Source organism: Carassius auratus, chromosome 21, assembly GCF_003368295.1.
Source record: "Carassius auratus strain Wakin chromosome 21, ASM336829v1, whole genome shotgun sequence".
NCBI classification, from domain to species: Eukaryota; Metazoa; Chordata; class Actinopteri; order Cypriniformes; family Cyprinidae; genus Carassius; species Carassius auratus.
In genome coordinates, this window is record NC_039263.1 from 12,739,809 (window position 1) to 12,754,191 (window position 14,383).

The 14,383-nt window shown below is 36.9% G+C and overlaps 2 protein-coding genes across 2 annotated transcripts; one reads left to right on the top strand and one right to left on the bottom strand.

Annotated features, from left to right (window-relative positions):
* Positions 1 to 278: 278 nt before the first annotated feature.
* LOC113038548 (merlin-like) lies at positions 279 to 7,905 on the bottom strand. Its single transcript, XM_026196059.1, has 17 exons — positions 7,613 to 7,905; positions 6,891 to 6,997; positions 6,678 to 6,803; positions 6,458 to 6,580; positions 6,211 to 6,294; positions 6,061 to 6,129; positions 5,869 to 5,951; positions 5,713 to 5,788; positions 5,284 to 5,421; positions 5,041 to 5,115; positions 4,854 to 4,967; positions 3,959 to 4,081; positions 3,490 to 3,707; positions 3,231 to 3,333; positions 3,014 to 3,141; positions 2,761 to 2,911; positions 279 to 1,897 (listed from the first exon to the last, which is right to left on the bottom strand). The coding sequence occupies exons 2-17, from the start codon at positions 6,978 to 6,980 to the stop codon at positions 1,850 to 1,852; spliced, it is 1,749 nt and encodes a 582-aa protein (XP_026051844.1). The 5' UTR covers positions 6,981 to 6,997; positions 7,613 to 7,905; the 3' UTR covers positions 279 to 1,849.
* On the top strand, positions 7,204 to 13,847 carry mettl27 (methyltransferase like 27). The gene is made up of 6 exons (XM_026196060.1): positions 7,204 to 7,286; positions 12,104 to 12,225; positions 12,302 to 12,430; positions 12,536 to 12,671; positions 12,924 to 13,016; positions 13,495 to 13,847. Exons 1-6 carry the CDS (start codon positions 7,256 to 7,258, stop codon positions 13,710 to 13,712), a joined length of 729 nt encoding a protein of 242 aa, XP_026051845.1. The 5' UTR covers positions 7,204 to 7,255; the 3' UTR covers positions 13,713 to 13,847.
* The last annotated feature ends 536 nt before the right edge of the window (positions 13,848 to 14,383 follow it).

Genomic DNA, 14,383 nt, shown 5'->3' on the forward strand with positions numbered 1-14,383 from the left:
CAGTAATATCAGTAGAACACATTGAAATAGAGATATTCAGCAGGATAAAGTGGTTTACTTCGCCCTCTTTTGGCAGCGACTGGGAATTTTTCATATTTTGAGACACTCAGACTTTAACCTCAAGAGATAAACACTGAGGCACTGGATGTTCTGCAGAAAACCCTAAACAAGTCTGAGATAAATGGTCTGACACACAAATTGGATTTTTATGTTTTGCTCTCTTGGTTTTTCGCCGTACCTGCATCAGAAGACAAACACAAAGCACTAAAACTCTCAAATGCATCTTTGCAGTTTATTTGTATATCAGTTTACAATTCACTGCACGTCCACACATTCATATGGACAATCTGTGTCTGAATCCATGGCACACTTATTAAACAAAGGCAACTTGTGCTGTGATGGGTGTTACAATCAAACACAGAGTGAATATGATCCTTGTTGATCATGAAGTTCATGCAAAAACAAGATTCTTTATGTGGTGCAGATGGATAAAGACAAACACAAACTTGGTTGCGGCATTCATTAAAACATGAACAACTGCATAGGACATCTCAAGCTAATGTGCACAGTCATGCTGACGATAACAGGAATGTCTTGCACTTAAACTAAGACTTAGCAATGCATGTAGTGTACTTACAAAAGATATTGCTCCAAAATCCATTAATGCTGTAACATAATGAGGCGTGACAACCTTTCAGCTCCTCCAACATAATTAACAACTCATCCCTTTATACTCGAGTGCACACGTTTCTCTCAAATCAATGTTTCAACAACAAACTCACTGTCTTTATACCCAAAAGCATTCAAAACATTTAAAAAGAAGTGCAAAATGTATGTCTCCTGTGTAACTGGATACATTGCATTTTGCATTTTGAAACAAAGGACACTCTGATGTTCTCAAATAAAACCAAAAACCTGTTTTTGAAGGGGGGGGGGGGGTAATCTGAAATGTTACTCAGATGTAGTTGTGCCGAAATGTCAACATGGCTCATAACCATGACACGAAGTCCAAGCGTCAGTTGATTTAGGAATAGAAAACGGTAGATAAACCAAAAATCTGCCTGTGTATCACTATATCAAAAACGGTCACGAATTCAAAAAACACTCCGAGTCTGATTTTCCAGCCAAAATGGATGAGTACAGCACATTTCTAAACAGAGAGGCCATCAATCTCCCTCTGTAGCTGAATATGATAGAGTAGTTACAGCTGACGTGTGGGTTATACAACCAGTCATACTGCGAGAGAGAGTCCATGGGTAGAGAATCAATCAGCCCAATGAGTAGTGCAAGCTTTTCCAAAAGCACTGGAGTATACTGGAAAATATCAATCATCTACACTTACAAAAAGCACCAAGGGGAAAAACAAAAAAACAACACAATCCACAGTTCAAAACATGCAAATGCATAAAATGAATTGACACTTGTTGATATTGTAGTTAAAACCACTATCTGTGGCATTTGTTAAAGGCACCTAGTGTTAAACTGATCAAGCATCCCACAGGAAAAGATCAATTCATCATTCAGAGTTTTGAGAAATCTGAGAAGGCACTATCTGTATCAGAAATGTCCCTTAATACCTTGCATATCCAGCAAATATTCTTGGCATGTGAAGTTTAAACAAACACAGTTTCATGTGTTTGAAAGTGCCAAGCTATTTGTGGTAGAAGTAAAACCTGAACTGAAGTGTACACGAAACCAAATTGCTCAAAAAAAGGAAAAGAAATATATTAATCTTAAAAGCACAGTATATGAGGTTGCTGCATTTTTGGTGTACATGCATGCTTCAGTGATAGCTGCAAACTGCTCCTCCAGACCCTCCTGCTCCTCAAACACAGAGCGGATTGTTCTTTCACACTTCCTCGTAGAAGGCCATCTGAGCCATGTAGGCAGAATTTCTCTGCAACAGACAGACCCGGCAGAATAAGAACACTGTTACAGTCTTTTGAGGAATGCAAAGTATTTCATGATGGCAACTGGCAACATCTTCTGCAGATTAAATTCGATTCAAACATTCATGGAATTTGACAGCAAAGATCCACTTTGTGGTTCAGTGAACCTTTACCAAGTAGCCAAATTTCTATTCTTATTTATTTGCATATTTATAATAAATAAATATATAAAAATATAAATATTTTTAAACATAATTGCAGCCTTGGTGAGCATAAAAGACATAATTTAATGCTGTGTGACAACAAAACTGTGTTTATATCAGTAAGGTCAAAAGATTTTTGTGTTTTCTTAACGCTTATTTAATTTAATAAAATGCTGTAAAAACATTGCCAGATATTACATTTTAAAATAAATGTTTTCTATTTATATATATATATATTAAAATTATAATATATTATTATTCTATCATAGCAAACTGCATTTTCAGCATCATTACTCCAGTCTTTAGTGTCACATGATCCTTCAAAATCATTCTAATAGCCTGATTTAGGGCTCATTTCTTATTTTTATTTTATTTGTTAAAAACCAATCAATTTTTTCATAATTATCTGATGATCGGAAATGACAAAAGAGCAACAATTATTTGAAATATAATTTGTTATAACATTATAAAAGTCTTGACTTCTAAAACATTTAATGCCCCCTTGCTGAATAAATCCTACTGACCCCAAACTTCTGATTGGTTGGTTTAGTTATTTCTACAAGAAATTAAATCCCAAAATGTTTGATATTTGACATAACCATCTATCAAAGCCTGTTTTCCAATAAACTAGTTGCGGTGATCATTCATCATGTCTGAGTGTTTCTTACATTGCTGTGAGGAACATAAGGAGGTTCAGCGTAACTCCTGAGACTGTAGAGTCCAGCCTGTTGCTGCTCTTCCAGCTTCAAGGATTCAATCTCGGATTTGAGCTCCTTCAGCTGGTCTTGAAGATGTTTGCTCTTCTCCATGTACTCTAGCCTGACACACACACACACACACACACACACACACGTCATCAGCAGTGTATATTCAGCTTTAGTTTTCAATAGTTCTTCAGATAGAATGTGACCAAGTGCGTACCGTTCTCTCTCAATCTCCATGGAAAGTCTTTTCATATCCGAGTCCTTGAAGTCCATTCTGGTGGAGCTGCTCACATCTGGACTCTCTGGCCCGGTGGGTGGAGGAGGGCTGGAGTATGCTGCTATTAACTGAGTGCGTGACAAAAAACATGTTTTTAAAGCATGATAAGTGTGATAGACAGCAGAATACTTCTCGAACATGTCATAGCAGGCGTTACAGGGTATGTTGATTTGGTGATTTCCAGGAGTTTCTGCTTTGCCCTCCGTTCTGCATCTTTAGCCTCATTCAGATCCTGTTTCAGGTGGTCTGCCTCCTTCAGTCTGAACCAAGACAATTAAAAGTCTCTGTAATACTTGATTCTGGTTGGACAATCACAGTATTTTGATATAATTACAGCATTGTGTGTGTGTGTGTGTGTGTATTAAACATTTAGCTGTGAAATTAGCATCCAGAATTGGACATCTCTACTGGCCCACCTCCTCTCCGACTGCTCAACAAGCTTAACCGCCAGTTGTTCTGCTTCTCTCATCTTCTGCTCCATCAGTCTCTTCTCCTCTTTGGTTTTGAGGGCTGTGACCTCCAGCCTCTGCCTCTCCTGTTCTGCTTCAGCTGCTTTGTGGGCCAGTAGTTTGGCCTCCTCCTCTGCGATCTGGGCTTTCTCTGCCAGAAGGTCGGCCGTCTCCTCGGAGCGCAGCTGCAGAAAGGGAGACAGATAAGAAAGGCTTACCGGATCAGGCTCAGGGAGTCTCAGAGCATGGATGGAATTCTAATAGGAGTCCAGGACAATGGTTTGGACCTTAATAGCTCTGCAGTTCATCTCAAATTTACGTCTGGACCACATACTTTTATACCGCTGGGGCTATGAGGACATATATTACAAGCTGGCAGGGGAAAGAGAGTAAACTATTTGGCATCGCTCAATTTCAAGCTTGGCAAAACCCTCACTAGAGCTTCATTGGCCATTCGAGCCTCGTCCTGTAGCTGGAACAGACGACGCTCCATGTCTTCTTTCGCTCGCTCCGCTTCCTCCCTCATCTGCTTCTCCCGTGCAAGAATCTGACGCTCAACCTAAACACACACACACACACATAAGACAATGGGAAAGATCTTGAATAAGATAATACAAGAAAATACTAAATACATTTTAAAAAAATCTGATTAAATCATGTACATGTTATGTTTCAAAGACATTGCTTGTGGTCTCTAAAGCTGCATTTATTTGGTCAATAATACAGTTAAAAAGTGAATTACAATAATATTTCACAAACTGTTTTCTATTTCTTTGATGGCAAAGGTGAATTTTCAACATTCATTATTCCAAATAGCTGTGCTGCCAAATATTTGTTTGGAAACAAATTATGTTTTCTTTTATGAATAGCAAATAAATAAAAAAAACAGCATTAATAGAAAGAGTAATATATAAAACATTATAATTCTCTTTATGGTCACTTATGATCAGTTAAAAGCATCCTTGCAGACTGAAAATATGAATGTCTATTAAATTAAATTTACAATAGAATTTAAATTAAAAGGTTCTATTATTATTACAAATTTACTGACCCCAAACTTTTGAACAATAGTGTACTCTATTCTGCCTATACTGAAGATAAACCTTTGAGTTAGTATTTAATGCCTCAGTGTGATTATATAACGCTTAGAGGTGTATTATTGATTATATTTAATGAATGCTCGATTACCATAATAAACATTAAATGAATAATTCAAGAGAATTCAAGAAAACAATTCATAAGATATGTAAAGGCACAAAGTTTTCGCATAAATGATTAAGGTTAATGACAATAAACATTAAACTAACGAACGGTAGTGAAAAATGACAGACCTTTTTCCTGGCCTTCTCCTCTTTGGCCTGAGCCTTCATCTGTTGAACCTCGATGGAATCCACCTTCCTCCTCCTCATGAACAGGTCGTGGTTCCCAATACACAGCTGTAAGATCTAATTCATACAAATGACATTAGCAACTGTTTTGAAACACTTTATTACAGAAACACTTCTAGAAGTAACTTACCAGTTTGTTAACTCTGAGCTGAGAAGAGTAGAATTTAAAAACGTCCTTTTTCTTCTCCAATGGTTTGATAGTAAACTGAGAAGACACACCGATTCTGTATTATTAGTTAATAATTAGGCTATAATAATGAATATTGTCATTTAATGTTTGCTGTTTTATTGTAAGGTGTCCCTGAATGTCATGTAAGGTGCCTATAAATAAAAATGTAAATGAAATTAATAATATTTCTGGTCTTGTCTCAACCTCTTTCTCGCTGTAGGAGATGTTTCGGATTCCACTCCAGGGGAAGGATTTGTTGGGGCTGAGTTTGTTGTTGGGGCTGTAGATGTGAAGACCCTGAGCGTCAACTCCAAGAAGCAGCTCTGTGTCCCTCTTATTTTGCTGTGAGATTTAATTCATCATTTATAATTCATCAACTATAATTTGGTGGTAACTACACGCAAGAACCATTAAAAATATACAGAGAGAAATGCAACCATTCCAACTTATCTTTTTTTTTTTTTCCACTTAATTTTTTTTTTTTAAACAAAAATATTTTAGAATTAATTACTCTTTTTTTTTTTTATTCTCAAAACTGTGAACCGCGCTATAAATTGAGTTCAGCAGAGGTTAGCTTTCTCTCAACAAGTGTACAATAAAGGAATATTTTAAGAAATTTAAATAGAGACTTACTGTAATAGAAAAGTAACTAACTCCATACATCTCTAGATCCTGTGCTATTTTTAGATATTCCATCTCAGCATCATCCCTACAAACACAAACCAGATGTAGTGTGTCTTTTACATCCAGGCAATTTCCATGGACGCCACAGGATATGCACAGTCTTACCTTGTGATATTTCTGTGTTCAGCATACCAAGCTGTTATCTTCTCTTCCCACATGTCTGCTGTCATCTGGTACTGCATCAGCACCTTGACAATAAAGCACAGAAATCAAACACACAAGACATGTTAACGAATGCAAATGCTAGAGATTTATAAATGAATGAACCCATTCTCAGGTGGTACAGTCATTACTCACTCTTTTGGGCAAAAGTTCATCTTGAGCTAAAAACCCTGGCTTGTGAAAGTTTGGATCATAGTCCCCATACTGAAGAAAGGAAGACAGACAGGAAGTATTTAACAGACAATATATAACTAAATGCATCCTCAAACTCATATGGAGACCTACCTTGGCTTGAACAGCATACGACGCCAAAAGAACAGAGGCTTCTGGAGAGCAAAATATCTCCTCATCTAGTATCTGCTTTTTGACCTTGGTAAAGACAAGGGAAGCGTTTTCAATTCAACTTTAGGAGACCTTTTCTCAAAGAAAACAAGATCAATCATTGCAAAACACCAATAGAGGTTTCTGCAGAGCGGAAAAGACCATCGCGGACAAAAATCATGCCAGATTCACAAGAACAACTCCCACATACTTGTAAGAAGAAGAGGTGCTGAGTAATTTCCTGAACGAGCTCATCCTCCACTTTCTCGGGAAAGAATTTGGCTAGAAAATGAAATGTTATCGGAGAGTCCTTTGGAACTTCTTGATCCAAAACCTAGATGGGTTTAAAAATCCAACAAACTTATCAGAGCAATTCCTACTTTACTAAATAAAGCTCTCGGTACTAGCTCTAAACTGCTGTCACGTCTCACCCGTTTATCAGGCTTCAGCCAGGCATAGGTGTCTTTCACTGTGTATCGAAGACCAAAGAACCACGTTTCCCTCAAACCAATGGTCCGGCACACCAGGTCAAACAAATCTTTCCCTTTCCATTTGACCTATAAGACACAAATAAACATACAAAGATGATAATACAGGCAGACAGGAACCAAAACACATAGTTTTGTATGCTCGTATATGTTTACCTCACAACTGAACTCCATTTCAGCATCCATGGTGCCGACTTTGACTTTAAAAGTCTTTGGCTGCTTCTTTTTTAGACCCAAAATCGACATTGTGACTTCTTAAGCACCTGAAAAAACAAAGAATGACTCTGAAAGTCAAGAATTTTTAACGCATTTTAAAGTAAGCATTTATTCATAAAAGCATTTGTGCAGCAGAGGAAATATACTCTACTAGGTAAAAATAAATTAAGGCAGAACAATTCATAGAGGTTAAATAAATATTAATAAAATATATGTCAAATAGTTAATTAAATACTTTATATAACGTTGTCTCCTTTGCATTATCGTAAGTGCAGCATGCATCTATCTTTACTAACACAGTTCACATGGCGGATGAATGGAGGCAGACGACCACAGGTAGGTCGCACACACGCTAATCATTATTTACATACATTCTGGTAAATTAAAGACTTCTGTCCATTTTTAAGGAAAACATTATCAGTTTTCATCTTTTTTTTTTTGAGTCGTACACAGTCTGTCATGTTATAGCGAGCGAGCCATAAGTAAGTTATAACGTTACGACTTAACAAAGCTTTACATTTTTTAAACCTAACATGAAACATTAAGCTAGCGTATTTTCTCCGTTTGAAGCGGCGAAATGTCTGATTAAACTGTAGAGAAACTATCTGCAAATATATCTTGAAAGATTTAGGAATGAAACAAGCTAAATATCAATCAGTTACCTTTAATAGGTTCTGTGCTGAAACAGGCCCGATCCACGGCCAGGAGTTTCCAGTCTCTCCGCTAAACCACAACAACAACGCACACCGGATTTGGTTTGTTCCCCTACATGGAGATCACTATAAAGCAGTCGAAACGTGTTTAAAACTCTTTAAAAGCGTCCATTTTCTTATTAAACTGTCAGCTGGTCGGTTGTGGAATATAAATCTGATGTTATCTTGGGTAGAATGTGTTGGATAGGGAGCTTGGAATACTTTGTTGTTGATTTTCTTTGCCGCCATCTACTGGAAAGACGAAGAATAACAATTTAAAGGTGCACTGTGTAATTTTAGCGGCATCTACCGGTGAGCTTGCTAAATACAACACGCTCACCCCTGCCTTCAGAGAAGCTACGGTGGCCGACACAGGTAAATATGTCGTCGGTAAAGACAGCAGTGAGCAATGAGATTTCTTCATTCAATAAATCAATGTTATTCTGATTATGGTGCACATCCGTTAATCCATTAAGTGAGTCAAAAAGAAAACTTTCACAATGCTCAGTACTGTGTTACTGTTGCCATTTAGATGACATCCGTGACTATTTATTACAATAAATGTAGTTTTCATTCGAAAACTCCTAATAGGGTTGATGTTTAATGTTTTGCTAATACAGTACAGTACAGTACTGCTTAAAAGCTTTTTTTAATGTTTTTTTTTTTTTTTTTGGTTTCTTATTTATTTGAATAAAATACAGTAAAACCGTGATTTGCTATTAGAATTTAAATAATATATATATATATATATATATATATATATATATATATATATATATATATATATATATATATATATATATATATATTAGGGGTGTAACGGTTCACAAAATTCACAGTTCGGTTCGATACGATACACTGATGTCACGGTTCGGTTCTGTTCGGTTCGATACGTTTTAGATACAGCAAAATGCAAAAACATCTCAACTTTTCAGAATGCCGCAAGCGCACCGCGGGTCATGTGACAAGAACTAACCAATCAGCTTCATCCTTTCCCATAACAACGTTGAAAACTCAGCCAAGATGAAGGAACAGCTGATTATAGTTGTATATGGATTGCAATTTTGAAATAAATTTAGTAGCAGAGCTACTGCAAGCGATTTTTAGAGCTGCAAATCCATTTATCCTTCGCTGAAATTTCCGCGTCTCATGGAGAGAGCACGTCATTGTTGCTTAGCAAAGACAGACGCCTCATGAGCGCTTCTGCCCGAGCGCTTTGGAAAGGAGGAGAAAGACGCGCTTAGCGTTTTCCATGCGTTTTTAGGAGCGATATGTGAACGGACCCTAAGGCGCTCGCTCACTCAGCACGCGCTGAAGGCTCATTGCAAAATGTCTAATGCATTTAACAGACCAGAAATATAAGATCCTAAAATAACCAACAGGTCTGGTGTTTGGGTGCACTTTGGATTCCCTGTAAGCTATAATACTGGTGTCTAAATGCTGCAGGCATAGTTTGTTGCGTGCATGTTTCTCCTTTTTTTCGTCTTTTCCCAGATACTGACACAATAAGGTGATGTCGGCGTAAATGAGTTGACATGTTTCAAGTATTCACGCTGGTGTTTTTTTTTTTTTTAAAGCAATGAAGCAACCGCGCGAAGCCCTCACTATATAGGATTTTAGAAAGAATGCAGAGCACTAGTGTAGTGTGCAAACTTACCACAGTGTGGATTTCAGAAAGTGTGCAAAGACTTCACGTGCACACTTACCATAACATGGATTTACAAATAATGTTCTAAGGAGGGGCTCTCATGTCACTCTGATCGAGCAGCTCATAGATGGAATCATGCATCTCAAACAATATGTTTGAGAGTCATCTTCTTTTTCTAGTCTGTTAAACGCATTGGCCATTTTGCAACGAGCCTCCAGCGCGTACTGAGTGAGCGAGCGCCTGACTGAGTCATAACATAACATAAACATAAGTTGGTGTTTTTTTCTTCTTCGGGAGTGTCAGGGGCGTTGCCTGTTACGTCGTTTGGGTTATTGGGCTACCTTGTTGAACGCATATCATTATATTTCTCTTTTTTTTTTTCAAATATAATTAATTAGTCCAACGAACCGTTCGGTATGCATAATGCGTACCGCGTACCGAACCGAAAGCGTCGTACCGAACGGTTCAATACGAATACGCGTATCGTTACACCCCTAATATATATATATATATAGAATGTAATTGACTTCTGCAATGGCAAAGCTGAAATTCAGTCTCACATGATCCTTCAGAAACCATTCAAATTAGTTCATTTTTTTATTACAATCAAAGTCAAAAAATTGTTGTGCCACCTAATTGTTTTTGTGGAAACATACATTTTCAGGATTCTTTGATGAATAAAATGTAATAAAAACAACGTTTGAAATAGAAATCTTTTGTGAAATAAAAAACCCCCCACATATTTACTTTTAATCAATTTAATCTGTCCTTCCTGAATCAAATAATTAATTTATTTAAATAAAATTGTAAAGCAACTCAGTTTGAATGGACAAGGGAATTGTCATAGATTAAACAATGACTGTTCTAAATTCTTGACTTTTACGTATGTGGTCAATATTCCATATTCATCTCTGATTTACTGTATAAAGCCAATGCAGACATCAAAACTAGAAACAGCAGTAAGTGCATTCACATGGAGTTTAAAAATTGCTTTAAGTACTCAGACTTCAGCTAAAAGATAAAAAGGTAATTTCTGGCACTGTTTGTAACTGGGCAAATGTTACATCATCTTACATTAATGAACCAAGCTTGCAAGGTTTAATTTGTGTCCTTTCCACTTTCGTATTGTTCCTACATCTCTGGTTTAATAAGTATAGCTGGTGTTAATGTTAAAAAAGAAACCATCATCACTAAGGATCAGAATGTGGAGCAGAACTCTCAAACTAGCACTTGATCTGCATTATCTCAGCAGTACAGCAGGTTTTAGTGAACCTGAGCTCACTGCAGATCTTCTTAAGATGAAACTTTGCACTTTTTGCACATATTATCACACATTTAAGCTGAGCACGCTTCAGCACGGACAGCATGAGTGTCACATCCCGTTTATCTTGTATGAATAGGGCTCCACAGGGTTCTGTCCTCAGCATGTTGTCATTTAAGCATGATACAGCACAAGAACAGCGAAACAGCTTACAGACTGTGTCTTGGGTTCAATGCTGGGGGAGTATAGAGTGATTGAATTGTGTGAGTTGCACTCGAGCGAATCTTGGCTGAGGGTCGGCAGAGGAAAGATTGAGGCATTCTCAAGCCTGACTGTCACACAAGCCACAAACTCACTAAGTTCTTAATCACTTTCTCATCTCTGTCTGACTGGCTTTCCCTACTTCTTAAAATCTTACGCAAGACTTGACCTCTCAGTTTACGGCACAAGTTAATGCAATTTTTATTAAAGGGATAGTTCACCATAAAATTATAATTCTCTCAATATTTTCTCACCGTTGTGTTGTTTCAGTGCTATTTTTTCAATGATAAATAAACATTTCAAACGTGATCTGTAGAGCAGTTTGTCCATTTAGGGCTACTGTAGAAACATGATGGAGACTTTGATGTGAGGGACCCCGTGGTGTATGTAGATAGAAATAATATATAATAGCTCGATCTAAGGCAATAAAAACATAATGGTTCATTAAAGAAAGGTCTTTATACACCTCTGAAAACATAGTTATATATAAATTGTATTCCATTTGTTTAACTAGATCGTTGTCAATATTACACATGAAATAATGCACACATAAGAGACTACTGCTGAAGAAATTTTTTATTAAAAAAAGTAAGTTTATTAAATCTAATGGTTTTTTGTAAATATGTGATATGAGGTTTATATATCTGCATGTAGATGTGTATTTATGAATGTATATATGCATGATTTTATCCGCATGCAATCTACAGTACAGTATAAGTGAAGTGACATTCAGCCAAGTATGGTGACCCGTACTCAGAATTCGTGCTCTGCATTTAACCCATCCAAAGTGCACACACACAGCAGTGAACACACACACACACACACACACACACACACACACACACACACACACTCGGAATAGTAGGCAGCCATTTATGCAGCTGCGCCGGGGAGCAGTTGGGGTTCGGTGCCTTGCTCAAGGACACCTCAGTCGTGGTAGTGCCAGAGATTCGAACCCTCAACCCTTGGGTTAGGAGTCAAACTCTTTAACCACTTGGCCACAACTTCCCCAATATATATATATATATATATATATATATATATATATATATATATATATATATATATATATATATATATATATATATATATATATATATATATATATATATATATATATATATATACACACATGTGTACATATACCCATGTTTCACCTATGTTTACATGTGTGTACATATACCTTTTATATAAACTTCATATAAATATATGGACCTGTAAAGTGGTAATAAAAATATTCTGTGAGAAATTACCCTAAATAATACCTGGATCTGTGTAATTTTTCATAAAGGAATGGCAAACAGCAGTCGGACCTTTTCTGACGTGAGGAATGTGATCCTGTCGGCCCATAAAAACTCAGGGGCCCAAGATAAGGTTGGCTTCTATGATACCTGGGCTGAAAACTATGAGCAGGTAAACTTTGGGCTTCAGTACTTTTCCAAGCACTTTTTCCAGTAAAACTATTTTCATCTGTAATTTGCTTTCTCAGGATGTAGCTCTGCTGGATTACCGTGCCCCCCTGTTGGCAGCTGAGTGTGTGAGCTCATTTTTCAGAGGTGACAGAGAGAAGGCCACTGTCCTGGATGTGGCCTGTGGAACAGGCCTAGTCTCTGCACATGTAAACATTGCTTTATTTGAATTCTAGTGGGCACAAGACAACATGATAAACCCGGTAAAGCAAAAGAGTGATGTTTTTTTCCCAATCCCGTTTGTTTGAGGAAAGCTGAAGAAAATGGGGTTTCGTCATTTTGTCGGAATAGATGGAAGTTTGAAGATGCTGGAGTTGGCAAAGAAAACTGGACTTTATCAGCAGCTTTCACGATGCCTGCTCGGTCAAGACGAAATTCCTGTTAAATCCGGTAACCATGCTGTGGACTTTAATGCTTTTACTGTCAAAATGTAATCTGTGTTTTCTTATCAGAAATGCCTGTTTTGGATATCATGTTGCAATTTCAGACTGTTGTAATAAAGATAACCAGTTACAGAGTTATTTTTTAAAAGAATTTGCTAGTTCAATAGGAGTAGAATACACTTTTTGATTCACCCATGTTTTGGGTGTTATAACTTATAACCTGTATCATAAAACATGCCTTTTTTCTCCTTTGTCTCAGAAACATATGATATTGTTATAATTGTTGGAGCTCTAAGTGTTGGGCAGGTGCCTTTAACAGTCATCAGAGAACTCTGGGATGCTACAAAACCAGGTAACTTGTACATTTTACAGCTCCATCCATGCCTCTGCAGGCCATATACACAGACAGGAAGGCAACAAGGCACACTTTAATACAATGATCCTATCACGTTTCTCATGTATTCTTCACTGCCTGTGGTATCGTTGGTGGTCAGTTTGTGTGTAAATGTACATTTTTTCAACAACTTTTTCCACTTTTGATGTAATTTCTAGCAAGAAATTAGTATTGTAGTAATTTGATATTTCCTTATTTATCACAAAAGCTCTTTTTAATTAGTTGTACATAATTAAACTATTATGCTGCCTCAGAGGCCCATCCAAAATCGGATTCCTGCTCAAATCACAGCATGCAATCCCTGCCTAAGCTTTCAGACAGCCCACAGTGTTACTATTCATGTATGTTGTGGTTTTATTCATGTGATGTCATTGTTTTACTTTTGGATGCATACAGAACATGTACATTTCCTGAACACCATCGTTCTCTGTAACAGGTGGCTATGTGTGCATGACTACAAGAGGGAACACTGATAACCGGGAGTACAAGGCTGAGCTGGAGCAAATGATCAGGGCACTCGAGGACGAGCAGAAATGGAGCCGTATCACTGTAGTTGAGGTGGAGGAGTGGGAGAAGGCCGTTTCAGAACAGGACAGCGGGTACATTCCTGGAGCCATTTATGTGTATCAAAAAGTTTTTAAATGCAGTCCATGATTTTAGGACCACACAAGGGAAACCAATGACCAAATATGATCAATAATCCATGCATGCAGCTAATCTAAAGAGTTGTTATTCCACCAGCAGGTGGTGGTATTTTTTCAGAAATGATAGTAAAATATATATATATATATATATATATATATATATATATATATATATATATATATATATATATATATATATATATATATATATATATATATAATATATATATATATATATATATATATATATATATATATATATATATATATATAATTCCTCCAGAGAAGCAGCTGACAAGAGAAAAGCGCAAACATGATCTAATTGTTTGTTTTGGCACCAAATTATTTCTCCTGGCACTGGTACACAGTGCATCCTTTTGAAAAACGTTAAGGTTTTTGTTCAAGTAAAGACCATGAACCTAAAGGATTTTGTGAGAAAATGTCTAAGGTGTGTGGTTACAATTCTACCATTCCCCAGTTACGTCTAACCTTTCGGTTTGCCACTCCTCGATACTTCCGACCGCTACACTTTTGAAACTGTTGGTTTTGCTGGTGTCATGTGACAAAAATAAATAAATAAAGCATACAAACAGATAGAGTGTGTACTATGAATAAGGTTATTTAACAATAACATTTCCAGGTTAAAATGGCATTATACCATATGTGATTAAATAAACACCA